The 18,387-nt window shown below is 38.7% G+C and overlaps 1 protein-coding gene across 10 annotated transcripts in view; it reads right to left on the minus strand.

The window, feature by feature from the left end:
• ADAMTSL3 (ADAMTS like 3) overlaps positions 1-18,387 on the minus strand; it is a 186,763-nt gene that overhangs the window by 166,858 nt on the left and 1,518 nt on the right. For 6 of the 10 annotated variants that reach the window (XM_085514963.1, XM_015873009.3, XM_085514967.1 and 3 more), the window contains one exon: positions 17,747-17,838. In XM_085514963.1, coding sequence (XP_085371089.1) covers positions 17,747-17,821 — 75 coding nt within the window. In that variant the 5' untranslated portion in view covers positions 17,822-17,838. Of the gene's footprint in view, positions 1-17,746; positions 17,842-18,387 lie in introns of all 10 variants that reach the window. The other 4 variants (XM_015873010.3, XM_085514964.1, XM_015873011.3 and 1 more) reach the window with 1 other exon arrangement.

Raw genomic sequence — 18,387 nt, forward strand, 5'->3', positions numbered from 1 at the left:
AGCGCCCTCCACGTGTGCACACCTGTTTCAGCAGGAATTTAAAGAGAAATTCCCAAAAGAAACCGTTCACAGCACGCAGTCTCTAAGTCTCAAATGCATTTTGCAAATACTCCAGAGCTTTTTGTTCTTACCATCAGAAGAGCACAATGACACATCAGCCATCAGGGAAAGCACGCTACTTCCTAGTAGAACTTCTTTAATCCCTAAGAAATCATTATCTTCATCTTACTAGTACCTCTGTTCTTGTCATTTATCACTGAGTTCTTTACCAGAGAATCCAGGCTCTTTGTCATCCCCACCAAACCTTTTGCTGTTGAAATGCTTTCCCTGACTCACTATTCAAATGCTGCAATTCAGTTCTTCAACCACATGTGCTGTTCCATACTTAACCTACTCAGCTTCACATTTACTTCTCAGCTGAACTCTATTCCCTCAGACTAGTGAGGCCAAAAGTTACCCTGATCCATCCCCTTTCTCATTTCCTCTTTATCTTTTTGAGGATGGAAAGAAGTTGTGCTCCAAGTGTACTTTGTCTTCTGTTTTCTCTTGCCAGTGAAAGCATCTCAAGCAGGGCAAAGTTTTAATTGCTTATTGTATTGAGCCATACACACTGTCCAGCATTAACGAAGAAAAGTCAGACTGGAACAAAGTCAACACATGAATGAAAGCAAACAATGTAACAAAAGAAGCAGAAGCTCCCCAAAGAAACAAAGTCTCCAAATATGAAAAGAGGCAGCATGAAAGAAGACCTACCATTAATCTCAAGATAGTCCCCTTCTGGGTCACAATTCTTCTGCTAACATTAACTGGCAGTATTTCATTACACTTCCTAATAAGCCACTACTTTGGTAACTGTGCTTTAATGCTAAGAAAAAAACAGCAATCGAAAGCTCACATGACAGACACTGCAGTCATCTGTTAGCAGACAACCGTTAAGACTAATGGTCATTAGTTTAATGATTCTTTTCTGTTCTTCTAAACGATGTGGACAGTAATGGTGAACGACTGATAAGGTGGAGGGGAAAGGGCTTCTACGGAGGTGAGAAAAGATAAACACAGATTCGCTCCTGGGAGGAATGGAATAAATCCTCTAAATGAACTGGAATTGCTGAAATGTTAAAAGACAAAGCTGAGCAAGTCAGACAAAATGAAGACAGAAATGGCTAATTCAGAATAGGATGATTGCCTTAATCAGAATAGTTTAAGCACTTTGACTTTATCACTTGTCTTCTGTGACCAGTAAGTAAATTTAATGAAGCAGTTTTAAAATGATCCAGAGGATTAGAGAAAGACATTCAATAAACACAAAAACAGAATAGAAAAATACTGAATACAATCTGTAGCACAAAGGAAGCACACTGACTAGCGTTTTGGAATCAAAAGAAAAGCATGAAGCCCTCCTAAACGCAACTTGTTTTACTGTTTTATTTAAAATATTTTAAGTACTACGTGCCTTCACCAACACTGATCTCAATAACAGTCTTAAACCTCTTAGTTTCTGTATTTTGAGTGTAACCGGTAGCAAGATCAAGCGAAAATAGGCATCACATTGAAAGATGGGGCATACGATTAAACTCTTAGTCATCCATCTTGTATTCTCATTTGAGCAGCTGATGTTGAGCGAATTGCTTCACTGTGTGTGCAAGACTCTGGGAACTTGGCTACCATATCCACAATATGTGATTTGCCAATACATACCACCTGCATACTGAGGGGAACGGAAGACCTTCCTGTGGAGGAATATCTTCCCATCCTGTGTGGGTGTGCAGGAGCAGATGTGTACATACAATGGATAGCTCCCAAGACACATGAATTGAGACATGTCATAAGTCAAACATTGTTTTCCAATAATGATTATCTTTCTACAGGAAATTTAACAGAATAATTTTGCTCCTTCAGAATACCACACTGAAGCTTATGATGGCGTAACAGATGGATAGCAAGATAAACATTCTTTTCTAACAGTTTGAAGAACCTAACTGCAGGATTGATCACTTTTCAGAGTGCGCCTAGTTACCGGCATCTCAAAAATTAGAGGCAACTGAAAAGGGAAGGCTCTAGTCAAGCTGCTGAAAAGCTCTGCTATCACAACCAATACAAGAAAAGTTCTGGAGGGATTGACCTGCTGGTACGATTAAGTCTATGTTAATGTATCTGTCTTGCACACAAAATGAGAAATTAGTTCTGGCATACACAACTTGTAGGCTAGTGTTTCAGCCTCCACTGTTTCAGCAATTCAGTTGTAAACATTACTATCTTTCTCAGAAGTAGGAGCGCATGCCTAAACAGCTTTTCAAAAGCAGATTTATTGAATTTACCAGAGTACACATAATCTTGGTTTGTCCACTTGACCTTGTCTTCTGAAAGGCTGCCATGCCTCTTATAGGACAAGAGATACTCGGCTCATTGTTTTCAAAAGCAGCAAGAGCAAATGCAGAGTGCTAAATATGTGCCTGATTTCTATAACCAACAGTGCAAACCCACATATCCTTACACATCCAGCAGCTTCTATTTTACTGCTACCATTTGCACATAAGGTTAAACTGAATTCTCGACAGCATAGTTTAATTTTGAAGATTTACAGAAGGGCACTATTCCTACAAAATATTTTTCAACTATTCCTGAGCAGTTTTGGATGGATCTGTGGTAATAACCTCCTCTGAATTCTCTTATCCACAGTCAGCTCTTAGTTTGCCAGTACAAGCTAATGTGAGCTAGGAGGCCAGCCCTAACAGTTCAATATCTAAAGCTTTAGCATGGTTCCAGATTCTCATATGTTTGTCTTTAGCATTCTAAAACTTTTAAAAATACAGACAGAATCCAAGAACAATGGCCTGTGTGAAGACAAGAAAATAAATTCTTCTGCCTTTATATTTAATTGCAGAGGATTCCTTTTGCCCTATGTATCTATTACTGCATCTCAGGGCGAAGACATCATTACACTAAAAACTATTGAAGCAAGGATCTATATGACTTAGTGAACTTGCAAACAATGGCATGGAATACTGTGCTCTAGAGTCAGCTGGTGTGTTCTTACTCTGTGTATTTATACATCTCTTCACATTCTCCACTGCTTTACGAATTGCAGACAGTGAGATAGTTCACTCACAGTTTCACCATGCTAAAGTTAACTGTGGCAGTAATTCAGTTGTTTTCATTTGCAGCCTTTAAAAGGCCTGGTTTCCTCTGCATTCTGTACAGAGTAAAATGTTATTATATGAAACTTAAACAGCATCCATTTCAAATAATGAGACCTGAACATAAATCTTAACCTGTGTATTTCTCTCTAACTTTGGCTGTGCTTGGAATTATCAGTCCTGAACATCTCTATTTCAGAGCCCAGTTATTTTTGCCAAGATATTCTTTTATCCTGATTATAGTGAATAAAGCCAGTGTGCTGGCCTGACTCAGGCTATAATTATTCTGTGCCTTTATGCAAGCTTTTTATAGTTCCTAGTAGAAACGCTGAAGGGAATCCTACACATCCACACGAGGTCTGAAATTTGTTGCTGTCTTGTAGAAAACAGCAGGAAAACGATTTAATTACTTTCTTCCCTGTGCTTTTCCTCTCTTAGTGATGCATGCAGCTACTTCCTTCACATTATATGCCACTCTATCTTTAATAAAAGAACAAGGGTCTGACTGCAAATTGTTCTATTAGAAAATAGAATCAGCTTCTTTAAAAAAAAAAACAAAAAAAAAAAACAACCACCACCACCAATTCTCTACCTAAAGTAAGTCCTCCAAGATGAGGCTACAGACATGTCATTCATTACAGCCAACAAGAAACAAGGAATTATTCTGATTTGTCTTTAAAGAGGTAAGAATCCAAACCAATCACTAGCATTTCAGATTAATCATACACCTCATGCGGACTGGGAAAATACAAGGCTGCGCTGCTCCTATTTTTGCACCTTCAGCAACAAGACAAAACCTGATAGCTATTATAAAGCAGCGTGTCCCATTCTGCTGTTTCCTGGGAGGCAGGGAACTAGCAGAGAAGGGAGAGCCTTTCTCCCAGTTCTTTACCAGGTACAAATATCACATTAAAAGACTCCACTAATATAACAGGAAGTCTTGTGCTTAAGTCTGCTGTGAGTAGACAAATAGAAAAACAGGGTACCCCACTTAAATAAATATTCACCTAGCACTACTGCTAATATTTTTTCTCCCCTCACAAATATGAAGAATAGCCAAACTTGTATTATTTTCAGAATAATAGTCAAGGAACAAAGGAAGTTATGTACAGCACTTTTTAAGCATAGGAAAATTACAGAAACTGCAATCAACTTTGGTTGAGAAGTGTTTTTAAGACATTAATAGAATAAACCTTTCTCTGTAAATCTCTTCTTATAATTTCCTTTAGTAAAAGATAACAACATATTGGATTTAAGTCCATATATAACATATCAAATGCTCTTTTTTTAAACAGAGGATCTATTCATGGCAGCTTGTATTTGCAACATATGCAGCAAATTATATTATTAAACACTTAATCCTAATAAAGTTTAAATTTCACCTCTCACAATAAAGCTTACACAAATCTTGCTATACTTGAAATAGGATTCCAGGAATAAACATTAGAAGTTGTAGGTAGCTAAAGTGACAGGAGTGATTGAACATTTGAGATGTTAAGTTAGATGTTTAGATTTAAGTGCTCTCATGAAACACTAAGAATTATTAAAAGGAAAAAAAAAAGGGGGGGGGGGAGGGGGAGGAGGGAGCCCAATTAGCCATGACTTGACGTTTTCAATTTATAAAATAAAGCATAAATAATGGATGGTCTGGAGTCCTACGAGCCAGTTTACACATCTGAGAAGCCTGAGCCTGTACATCCCTCTGTATAGAGGCCACAAATAGACTGGTCTCCCTGAGAGCCCTTCACTGTTTCAGCACCTCCCACAAGAGCTGAGCACAGCACCAGCCCCAGACTGATCAGAATGAAATGTCCACTGCAACAGAGATACTCAGATAGTAACTGCTTAAGTCCACAGCACAGCTTGCTACAGCAGCCTTGAAATAGCGGAATGGATGTAAATGAGCACTGTAAAAGCTGGAGAAGACACAAACCTCATTCCAAATCCCTCCACAAAGAGTATTCAGAGTTTCTGAAAGGTTTCTGAGAGGAAGACCCATTAAAATCACACGTCTGCACAAACCTAGATTTCATATCAACTCTAGCACTCCTCGTGCAAGATTCCAGAGTGTCTGACTGCTCTGAAGTTAATTATGCAGTTCTGAATAGGATTTTCTTCCATCTAAGCTAATTTGAACAGTCAGTTCCAACACACAAAACAGATCAAGCAAGTTGCCCTCCATTTCATGAGGCCAATTGTGCCACTGCAAGCCCCATTTCAGAGCAAGCATTCAGCCTAGCAAGCTGCATCATCCTTAAACACAAAGCATCATTCATCACGTTCCTTAGCCATGCTCCCAATTAGCCATCTAAGAACATCTGGTTGCATCCACTTTCTCAACTAAAAATAACATCAACATAAATCACAGTCTGTTGTTTTATAGATCAGTCCTCTAACTTGCAGAGAAGAATCTATCAGGAACCTGCAGTTCTGCTGTGCACAAAAACTTAAACCAAATCTCACCTTGCAGAGAACACTATAAATGCTTCATTAGTACTTTTCCCTTCGCTATGCCTGCACACACTTCCACGATAAATAATGCATTTATCATTTGACAGATACTACCTACAGTTCACTTCTGAGTTACTGTAAAGATCCATGTGCAATTCCTCATAATAATAAAAATGTTTAACTCTCAAGTCTTTAGATCTTGGATGCTGAAAACATCACCTAGACTTTTATACCTTCACACAAAGAGAGATTAATGCAACAAGGCCTATCCCATATCACATGGGAAATCGTGATTATAGGACTTATAAAGATGCTTCTGTAGCACAGAATGATTCCACAAAATTTGTAATGGTCTGATCTCAAATGGGGAAGAATTTGCAGGTGCAAGGATGTTGTACCAGGAAACTCTCCTCTGAGGAGGGCTGGATAGACTTGATGACATGAGAAGTTTGGGTTGCCAATATTCTACAGAGTAAATAATCTTGAAACTCCGGGCAAATAAGTTGAATTCTGAAGATGAAAGAGACAGGCCAGACCATTACTGAAAGGCAATCTGATTGAATGTTGTACATAGGTAATCACTGTCAAGAAGAAGGGCCAGTGCCATTTATTTGTTGCTGCCAGCCTCTCTTCTCTTCTTAGCTCCCTTCCTTCACAGATACACATAGAGTTAAGAAGGCACAGGAGTGAAAATCCCACGAAGAATTAGTTTTGTGCAATCAAATATGCTTTCCCCACATTTATGCAGTTACTTTTAAGAGCTCTTCACAGTTCATTTATTCTCATAGTAAGCGTCTCTTCAACCAAGGCAATGCTGAGTGGTAACAGCGAATCCTAAATGTTAGCTTCAACTATTCCAATCCAGACACACACATTAACTAGTAATGCTTGTATAAATCACTCATGAATCTTACTTCACGAGTTAAATTTTATTCATAGCTGAAGTCTACTTCCAAAATAAGACCAGGTTATTATGGAGACAAAATCTTATAAAAATTGAAAACTCCCTTTGAAACACGTGCTTTCCAGTAAAAGCAGCTAGCAAAATGCAAAACATGGTCAACATTCCAACACCATGATGTCAATTTTCATATGCACAGGCAAAATGCCACATGCAGAAATCAACTCTCTATCATATCTTCCTTATTTATGATGTGCTTGTGTTTCCCTTTGCGTTCATTAGCAGAACTGCACCATGCAGTGGAAAGTGCCACCACTTAACAGGTTCAAAGGAATCTTCCAAATATAAGAAGTTTGGCAAAAATACCAAATTGGTTTGCAAAAAGTGGATTCCCACACTCTGCTTAATTCTTCTTGAAAAAAAAAAATAGCATTTGCTATAGTTGTTGAATATATAGTTGTTGCTATAGTTGGTTGAATTGTTGTGATGTTTCCCTCTGCAGTAGTTCAGAGAAATTCCTGCCAACAGGGATGGTGTGGAACCCCTAATAAAATGCTCTTCAATGATAGCACACTAAAAACCTGACACACACACAGAGCACACAACTCCTCAAACTGTGCAAGGTTTATAAGAAAATCATCTTTTTAATTTTTTTTTTTCCAAAGGGACAAATGCAGCCAATTTGCAAGAAAAGGAACAGCTGCAGACACAGCTTTAAATGCCATCTGTCCTTCTCAGACACATGAAGAGACAAAATGATTCACACCACACCACAGGAAGCATGATACCAACTCATGAGCGCTAATGAAATACAGCCCCATTTTTCTTCTTATGGGCAGGTCTTACTCAGGAAAAGCTCCCACTGATGTCTCAGGCAAAGTGCCTACAGCCTTCACCGGCACTGTTACTCAAATGCAGAATGTCACACTGTTCAACTAGAAAGCCTTGTACAAATTTTACAAAATAAGGTCTCAGTTGTGGCACAGTAACCTAATGAAGTCCACAGAGCTCCCCAGGCTGGATTTCATTCCAGGACTGAGGTTTTAGGCAAGTCCTCATACTACACCACTGAATAAATCAATGTGATTTTTTGGCAGAGAAGGAATGATGGGACACTCCTATAGTAAAGGAGAAGATGACATGGTCCTTCCTACAGCGTCCTCACGGGAGGCTTAATGTTTGAAATTATAAAGAAGTCCACAATTCCTACATTTTTCCCCCCATTTCTAAATAATAGTTTCTATGTGACGTGATAAATAGCCCACAGCGGTCTAAACTCAGAAAGAAAAATAAGCAATTATAAACAAATACATCACTGGTGTTTGCTAAGGACATAATTCAAGGAAGTTCAAAAGATCACAACAAGGCCCACATGTTCTGTTATCCCAGCTAAGGCCCTTCTCAAGATGGTTATCTACAGGAAGAAGTTTACTCCAAGAAAAGCTCAGCATTCCCAATATATCTTACTTGCCTTTGCAAAAACCATGGAAGCTCCTTAAAATATATAGAGAGATATATAGATATACGCACTATATATAAAAGAATTCATCTTATATATAAAAATCAAAAGTATACAGAAATTTTCCCTTTCAAGGTAGGGCTGCTACCTATGACTAGGTAAAGATTTAAAAGGTTGCAAGTTCAGAACAGGTGATGCTAACAGGATGTCTGAAAAGCCCATGAGGCTTGCAACATTAAGTAAAATGTATTTGCCTACTGATCTAATTGCTTACTAATTTTCAAATCTATTCCCACTGGATAAGTAATGGCATTTTAAGCCTAGCTCCTGGCATTAAAAATACATTTATAGTTTCCTCTTAGCAGAAGATAAACAGCTACATGGTAAGAAGCCATACATTAAGATGGCATTCTGTAGGTTGTTGCATGGTTTTAACCAGCCTATTGTGTTCAAAGCTTAACAGAAAAGGGTAGGAAGGGGAAATGAGAAATACATTTGGGTGCATAATTTCACAGTGGGGTGAAGGCAAGTGCTCATTCATTCAGAGAAAACACCGGAATATTTGTGTCTTATGGAAGGACTTATCACATAGTGAAAGAGGAATTTGAACCAAGCGTTATTTAGTAAAATAAGACATTGCTCTATTTATCTCAAACAAGAAAACGATAGTTTGTTCAAAAACAAGAAACTATTCCAGCCATCAAATAAGATGATGTAAATTTAAGTTTTTTAATTTTTAAAAGACAATTTCACAGATGTGCCAGAAAGAATAAAATGTAACAAAAAATAGAAGAAAAAAAATCAAAAAAGTAATAAAAATTATATCAGGCAGATTCAGTAGAAGCACAGAACATAGCTACCATTTTCTTTCTGTCAAGGCTATGCTTCTAGATATACCTGAAGTTTGGAGAACGTATTTCTTTAGTTTCTAAATGATGAGTCAAAAGTGACAACAGCAGTACGTTCTAGCTTCCAATTCAGTGACCCTCAAGCATAACCCCAGTGAACACTGAGAAGGCATAAGAGGAGCTGAACTGGTCTGGACTAAGGATACATACTAGACCATCAGCTCCCAACAGTCACTGTAAGTACATACCCAGAGAAAGGCACATAAAGAGCACGCACACGCTATACTTTGCTGGAGTACTTTCCTGGACTTGCGTACCTCTCTTTTCAGCCTGACAGGGTTTGTCTATTTTGTAATACTGAGTGGTTCCTCCAAGTGCTTGTCTTGTCTTCCTCTGAATTCCTGCATCCTTCTACTCAACAAGCAGTAGCAAGGAGCACCACAATAGAGGACAATCTCTCTCTTGTTTGGATTGCAGTTCCCAGTAATTTCCACTGATGGCACCCAGTTGTTACACTGGAAGAAACAAGTTAATAGCTAATCCCTGCCTAGATTTTCAACCTCATTCAGAAAAGGATCAGAATTGTATACTGCACGTGAGTGTGGGCGCACCAAGAATTAACACAGCAAGAACATAATACTCCTTGCTTGGCATCTTCCCTCCATAGGATTCCCTAATGTTGAATTTCTATTTTTGACTACTGACAAGCTCTGACAGCTAGCAGGTCCATGAAGAGACATATCCGGGAATCACTGTCCTAGAGGACAATGGTTCTTCACAGAAAGCACCTTACATTCATACAAATAGAACTATATAATCAGGCACATAAGGACAGAATCCATTCAAACTGCCTTATCAGTTAATGGTGTTAGTCAAACCCCTACATAGCGCACTGAACATCTCCTCAGCGATGGATGTATTCCCTCTTCAGCTTTCTAACAAAAGTGTTGATGAGATCAGATGAAGAAAAATAAATCTAATCTGCTGGATGTACTGGCAGTTTCCAAACAGAACATCATTTAGTAAGCAGGCAATACTCAAGACACTACTACAGTACCGTTTTTTTCCAGCCAACATTCATGTTAGTCAACCAGGGAGCAGTTTAAAACTATTTGGAGACTCAAGAAAACAAAACACCAAATGAATAATGAGACTTTGAAAACGTCTAATGAAAGGAGACTCTCAAGAGAGGAAGCCAAATAATATCTTAGCATATTTTATTTGTTATGTATCCACAGAGAGCAGTGAGCTTGTTTGGCCTTTTGCTTCCACACCACTGGCTACATCAACAAGAGGCTGCAGTAGCTGGGACAAAAGGACAACTCCCATTGGAACAGATGTATCTGAACGCATCAGATACTTGCATTGCCCTTTCTTATTCCTCCATGTCATTTGATAGCCCGGTGCAGCCACACATCCAAGCAAGGAAATGGTGACAACAATCAGAAAAAAAACAAACAAATGAAGACTTCTTCAGTGCTATAGCTCATCTGTCTTTTGATCAGTCAGCTGGGAATAGAGCTGCAGCCTTCTGAAGGGTGCAGAGCGACCAACAGAGCCTGCAAGAAAGCAGTCACCTTCTCCTGGCATTCTGTGGCAGTGCAAGCATGCCCATGTCACCTTCACTCTCAGATACTGAAAGGCAGTAGATCAGGCAGTTAGAGCTCTGTTCTCTGTGTCTGCATGTTCAGAGAGAATCTCCTCAGTTTCTTCTGTGTAAATACATTATAAACATTACTCTGTTCTGCTTGCGTGCTCTGACAAGAGACCGTATCCTATAAGTTTTAAGCGGCTTAGATTTCTGGAAAGATTATAGAAAACGCATTACATAAATACAGAAACTCATGTTTCCACGTATAAACAAATGCTTTACTTACTTAATGCTATGAAACAGCATCATTAACCAGTTGGGACCTCCCACCATGACACAAATGACAACAGTTAGCATACAGCCACAATCTAGTAATTGCAGTCATAAATGCATTTTTAATATCGTTTCACAATTTATTTGAGCTGACTGCATTCACTGTGTTTCTAGTGGATCCAGAAGCATGACAAACTGACAATTCTTGGAAACCGCATTTCTCAAAACAGACTGAGAATACTGTTTTCATTCCTTCTCCATAATGATGTTAAATCTAATAAACACAAAATTAGAAACAGAAATAACATTGTTCCTAAACAATTTATGTAATATGCTGTCTGGTAGGAACGTATTAAGCCAGAATCTCAGGAACTACACTCCATTTATCAACACTTGATGCTTCTACTTGTATCTCTCAAATTTTAATCAAGTGTCTATACATCCAGGTACTAAAACTCAAACACCAGAATCCTATTCTCTCAAAAGAGTTTTGAGGGTGAAAGCTTTGGTTTAATGGTTGAAATATGAAGACAGATGGTTAGCCAGGCTTTTGGAAGCACCGAAGGGGCCTAAGTGCCTGGTTCTGATCATACTAATGGAAATTTAGCCTGTCACTCCTTTTGAAAATCCTGTTAAGCACCTACCAATGCAGCTAAGCACTTAACAATATTTGTCTTTAACTTAAAAAGGCTCAAAGCATACTGAAAGTCATCAAAATAAAGGCTCCACATCACACAGACCCTTCTGAAACAACTGCCCTATTTGCAACAAATTTAGCACCCTTGTGTAGTTGACAGTCATTATAAAGTGTGCAGAACCATGCTTACTCCTAGAAGATGGAGTGAGGCAGTTTTGAAAACATAACCCTTAAATCCAAGAGCACTTAACAGTCCTCAAGCCTTCGGTTTAACATCAAAAAAAGTTCCCTTCTTAAAGGAAGGAAAGCTCTTTACAAACTTGCTTTCAAAACCTAAAGGAATTATTTATCAGTGACAAACTAAGTACAGAGGATATTTCAGAACAGCAATGCAACACAGTTCCCATGTGGGCCTTATTCATGAGAGAAAGCCTTCCTCTTCTAAGATACGCATACAGACTTAACAATTTCTTCAAGAGATCCATGAATAAGAAATAAACAGCACTCCTGATGTACCAACACAGAAGTTGGGAAAGTACAACTCTAATTAAGACAATGCTGAAAGTTCAAGTCTGTAAATGTGTTCTGATCCATTCTAAAACAAGGGAAAGCAGATTGTTATTCCAAAACTCACAAGAAAGTTGAAAATGTTTTTCAGAATAAAAAGCCAGGCAGACAAATAAATACTGAGCTTAAAGACTGCAGAGGATTCAGATGGAAATTTATCTGATGTTATTCCACACATACAAATCAAGCAAGGGTCAAATCTAGACTGATTAACGCCTGAACTTTCCCCAGCTGTTTGTTTCTTTTCCCACTTCTAACTGCACAAGTCTACTGTCTGTCTAGAGTTGCCATGGCTATATCCAGTGTCCTTCCCAGAACGCTCTTCTCACTAGCAAACTGCATCTCAAAAACACACCCATGCACAAACAATTTTACAGAGATCCTTCTTAATAAGTATTTCTCTGAAATCGTTGAAGAATGGCAGTGTTGGACTGTACACAGCCACAGGACTCTAGTTAGCACAGGTTATAAAGTATCTTAATAACACACAGTCAAGTGCAATCCTTGCAACACACTAACATTTCTCACATAGCTGTATAACGCAAACAATGATATAAACCCAACAATAAACATGCTCCCACTACCACTGTAATTAAGACACTTACTAGCCACATGTTTTCTAAAGCCCCAGGTCCTGGATTCAGGTGAGCACACAGGATTTTAAGAAAAGCTTCAAGATTCTGAAGGTTTAAATTAATGCAGACAAACATATAGATCTTGGTTTCAGAAGCAACTAAAAATGACTCCAATTTTAAGGTTTTCTTTTGAAGCCAAACTGATAAAAAGGGCTCCAATATCAGTACAACCCACCACAGACATTTTTGGTGCTGTAAAGGCAGGAATAGAATTAGGTGTACTGAAAGATTGCTCCATCAGTACAGTTTATGCCTGAGTTTGGTAAGGAATATAAAGGATAGGGATGCCCCAAGCAGACCTGAATGAGTAATTATCAATGACTAAGTTTTCAAGTATCTGCTAAAACCAGAGATCATCCTAGAGCTATTCCTTCACTTCCTAACTACTTTTCCAAGGAAAATTCTAAGTTGTAGGCAGATGTAAAACATTGCTCTTACTCCAAAGCTTCTCTAGAAGTATTCAGCTTTTGGAACTAACAAACTGGAGCTTTACAGGGAACTGACTTGAGAATCTCAATGCAAATGTTACAGTAACCTCATCGGAAATTGTCACCAGTGAGCAATGATACATGTGTTTGAAGATGCGGATACAGAATTCTAACTCTGTCTGCACACAGAAACTAAACCACCTTTGTCTTGCAGGAATGAATGAATTCAGGCTATACCTCAGATGAATAACCAAAGCATGATTTTCTCAAGTTGTATCACTGTAAGCATCATTTACATTCACTATGATAAAAAATAGTTACTAAAAATGAACATAAAGAAATAGAAATGACTTTTTCACTGACATCATCTGGAATTTTTGTCATCTCCCATAGTTACTTAAGCTTTTAAATGAGAGAATATTCTTAAAAGTTAGAAGTAAAACATATTTTGTGACTCAAGTCACAAGGCAGAATCATCAGAATCGTTTGCCAGCAGAACTCTTCTGGATTGTAAGCAGGGGTAATTGCAGTTCAGATTATATGACCACTGGTTGAGCAATTGTTATTAGTCACAAATTCAAAACGAGTTGAGGAAGTTTCTTGAGTTTTCTGAGAATGTTATCACTGAGTTACACGCTTGTCAATCTAAATACTGCAGAGTCTCACAAGTGTTGTTTGTTTCCAGCAGAGCTATTCCAACCTTCAAACAAGGAATAAAACCACAAAACTATTGAGGCTGATGGCAAAATTCTGAATGTGTGCGGAATTGCAATAAATAAATAAATGGAAAGAGGAAACTTCTTCAAATTTAGCCTTGGATTTCCAAATTACATTCAGATTTCATTTTTTTTAAAATAAAGTTATTGGAGATTTAAAAATACTTTATATCGTGTGAAATGTAAACTAACCTGTTTCCTGATGCTGATGCGCAACACATTCAGTGACTGTAAAACAATATGCCAAAGGTTTTCTGCAAAGATAACCTCTCAGTCCACTATGTCACATAATGGACATCAGATTTTTGGCCTTGAAAAAGTCAGCCTTTAAGTCCTTTGCTACATTGGTAGTTTTCAGCAGATTGGCTACAGCAGAAACATTTCAAATAAGATGATGTTTTCAGCAAACATATCTTTTACATCCAAACCATCAAAGAGAATCAGAATATATATATATATATAACACAAGTAAGGATTGCAGAAACAAAAATCATGAGAGCAACCAACATTTTGTTGAATGTGACCTATGAAACATAAAGTCCGCATACAAAAATCCTTGATGATACATATCTTGGCCATACCATTCCACCAGCGATCATTCCTTGTTGACATTAAGTCAATATCAACACAATATTAAGAATATCATACATACATTCTAGCATGCATCTCATAACATAAAACAGCATCTAACTGAATAGTGTAATAAAACATCACCATAAGGTTGAGAGCAGAGTAAGTACCAGGCTGAACACCCTGCCTATTCAATTACCAGAACTTGGGAGCAGTGAAACTGCTTCTGATAAGCTCTCTGCAACACCAGGCAAGGCAACACTAGGAAAACCAATAATCATATATAGAAAAAAAGGCGACTCACCCAACTGGTAATGAGGATCTCTAAGTACAGAACACTACTCAAGAAACAGCCTTCATCCAGGAAACATTCTCCCTTTGGAGGCTAACCGTTAAATGAGCCCAGGGAGGGGTGGACCCTGAAGCTGGTCAGGTGGTGGATTGATTGCACCTGCGCTTCCTAGGCCAGCCACACACACACCCCACTTCACCAGGTGCTCAATCATCAGTTCAGGCTGTGACACAGCAGTCCACCTACACAATGTGTAGCTGTATCTTCTCAAGAGATTTCTTAACAGTTTTGGATTTAAATACTCCTACTTTGTTTATTCCCTACTATTGATAGCTCACCTGCTATCACATGAGAAAAGTAAGTAGCCTCTTACACCAGATTTAGTAGTAAGCACAAGGGATTGGTTAAAGCCCCAAGTAAGGATATAGTTTGCTAATGTTCACAAATACATATCATCTGTGCAATACAATAACCACCTTGGAAGGATTCACCATTTAAGTCTATAGAAGAAGTGAATCATTCCATTCTGCTGATACCACTGCCTTTTTTTTTTTAAGACAGACTCACAGACATCATTTGCTCAGGTCACTGTTGGCTTTTAGCTAACACAATTCCATTCATTTCACTTCTATTGGCGAGGCCAGGAAAAGGAAGCCTTGCGTCTGCAGAAGACCACAGTCAAGGCTAGTTTGCAAGCAATCTCTTCCTGAGTCACATTTATGCCACTGCTCTTGCTCTCAGAACAGATTTAACAAACTAGCAGCTCAGCAGTGCTCAACAGTAATCTGCTGGTTATCCTATGAAACCTGACTAATCTGCTGGTATAGCCACTTAATACACACTTGAATAAAAGAGTTTGTCATGAGCTTGAGGCACTGCGTATCCGTAGGTTCTGAGGTCTGATTGGAGCCCAACTAAACACTGTGCTATGCATGTTACCACATTACTGAGGAATCAGAACAGATCCTACAACCAAAGTTCACTTCCACTTCTTCTCAGTAATTGCTACCTCTTTTTCACAACTTCTCATGTTAAAGTTTTCTTTGCATTACATTCGTACCACATTTCCACCACATTCTTTTTAAATGGCTATTATTTTACACTGTACCTGCCTCAAGCAGGATGAAATTAATCAATTGCACATAAGTGACATGACATGGATTTGTGACCTTGCCCAGCATCCAATTGTTTCTAATTGATTAGCTCCAGACATAAGCACTTTAATAGCCAAAAACAATACAAGTGGAAGCTATGGTACAATATTAGGGTAGAACAACTGTGTGTGGTCCATATAGCATGGCCCTGAGCAACCAATTAAAGAATTAATGGATATTGAATACAAAAAAATGTTATGTTTAAATAATATGAAATACCTTTAATGTGACTAAAATTGAGATAAACCACCTAAAACATTGGAGAAGGAGGGATTTCTGCATGATTGAAGTTAAGTGCTAACGGCCCAAATACGCCAAATGCCTTTGAATAATTAAAAGGACCATCAAGACAAAAAATATTTGACCTGGATTGAAATATCCATAAAATTACTCACAATGATCTATTGATTACTACAATGTGTTTGGGTAGTTGTTTTATAAGGAGACAAGTAGAGCTATGCCAAACCATTTGTGGAGAGGAAGAAACTCTGCCTCTACTGGTTCCAGTACTACAGTAAGAAAAATATAATAAAAAAAGCATGAAAAAAAAATGTATAATAAAAGAAAAACTGGTCTCCTCAAAACCAAAAGGTCCAAACACAAAGCTGATATTTCTTTTCCTTGTATTTCTATTCTCATCTTACACGGAGCTGTTAAGTGAACTTCACATAGTACTTCGTTTTATAGGGCTGGTTATTGCAATATCATTCAACTTCTTGCACACAAAAATACAAACAGAACAGGAACAGAAAATCAGTAAATTTTTCATACTTACATGAGTGTACAGTGAGTGAAAACAGAGGGACCCCTCTGTTGCCCTATCTGCCTGGACACGCACTGCAGGCACTATTTAACTGTTCAGTTATTAAAGAACGCAATAGCCCTTCCTTATATGACAAGTATTTCACTAAGGTAAAATGGTTTACTTTCAAGGCTAGCTGTATTGCTCCTGTGGTCAACCATCACATGGTACAGGAGGTGCTCATCAGTAAGTAACTGCTGAACAACTCATTGCATACGCTGTACCAGTGCTCTAAGTGAGTAGCACAGCCTGCTCCCACTGCCTTATACTTCAGAGCCCATCACACATGGATCATAGCTTACTGAACTGGCCAGTACTACCTCCTCATTTCATCACATTCCTTTTGAATTTCCTTTTGTCTGCTGTATCAGCCTTTGATTCAAAATTATTTGGGACATATGTTTAAATAATGATCAGCACACTGTCTCTGGTCTGACCCCTCCATTTCTCAGCACTGCAATAGCACAAACAGTACACAGTGATAAAATAGCATCAATGATTTTCTACACAGCCAAGACTTAAGTTGTAAAAACTACCGCAATACTTTAAAAACTGATAGTATTTATTTCAAAAATATTTTCCAGTTCATTTAATTGCCATTTTCTAAGTATTTCTTGATCCTGGAGCACGTCAGACAGAATAAGCCTTGAAACGTTCTGTACTGTGGGAACTATCGCTATAGGGGATGACAGACTAACAACATCTCTGCCGCATGCCAGCACACCATATTTCTTGAAATACTCACTTCTTGGAACTGATTAGGCTCATATGTCAGGCAATAGATCAGTTGGCAGCTACAGCTTTCCTCCATGGTTCCTGTATTCATTGAATACTTGAAGGAAAGACCTTTTTGGACCTCCCTCCTCCCAAGATACTCACTGACTTCCAAGTGCTTTACATGTTTCTTCTACACAGGTATTTATATAACCCTTGTCACTTATAGTATCTTAACGTTTATCAGGTGCTAAATCTCCTGTGGGCAAAGGGCAGCTGTGTTGCCTTGAGAGACCCCAGGCATTACACATCTGGCAAGATCTCCCTTTGGTCCCCATATAGTTGAGTCAGGTACAATATTACTGCAAAGAGAGAAAAATATGAATTTCCCATATGGATGTCTTTAAAATTGACTTCAGTGACAGGAAAGCCTCGATCCATTCTCACTGGGAAGTTTTTATTTACATCGCAGATACTTCAGTAGTATAGTTTAAATGACATGATCTGAAAGTCTGCAGCAAGATCACCTAAAAAATACCAAGCACGGCAACAGCAACAAGTCATCACCTACCTGGAGATGAGCATAGACAGCAATAGCAAGCCAAATGACCTCCCAGAAGAGCCCTGCACCGTTGGGGCTGGCCATCCTCGTGCCTTGGAACTCTGCTGAGAGAGATTGTTTCAAGTTACAAACAAAACCAAGCGGGCTGCGCCAGGATTTCAATGACTAAAGCAAACTAGGCAAAGGGACAGAACCAGCGTTTGGAAGAAATGCAATACAAACACCGGCGTTTGTGCTGGCCGGCGGAGCAGACTAGCAGTGCATGCCATGAGCACAGCCTGCAGGGTGATGTAGTTCCGATTAGGGAACAGAAGCAGGGTGGGGACGAGGAAAGCTTTGGGGAAGCAGGCAACAGGGGGCGAGTTTGATCGGCTCCTGCATGCAAGTCAATGTATCAAATCGGCCCCTCCCGTCTGGACCTCTCGCTTGCAACCATTCAGTGCCAAGAACCGGGGCCTCGGCACTCACATGTACTGCCTTTGAAAGTTCTGATCACAACAGCCCCGAGGCAGAGAAGAAAACGACCCACGATAAAGACCCTCACCATTTGCAGGCCAACACTTAACTGCCCGGCACTTTTACTAAAAGCTTCAATTAAAAACCTCTAACAAGAAAAAAATAAACATGCAATAACAATGCTGATAATTCTT

Source organism: Coturnix japonica, chromosome 14 (genome assembly GCF_054131305.1).
Source record: "Coturnix japonica strain WE chromosome 14, WE-NBRP24, whole genome shotgun sequence".
NCBI lineage: Eukaryota > Metazoa > Chordata > Aves > Galliformes > Phasianidae > Coturnix > Coturnix japonica.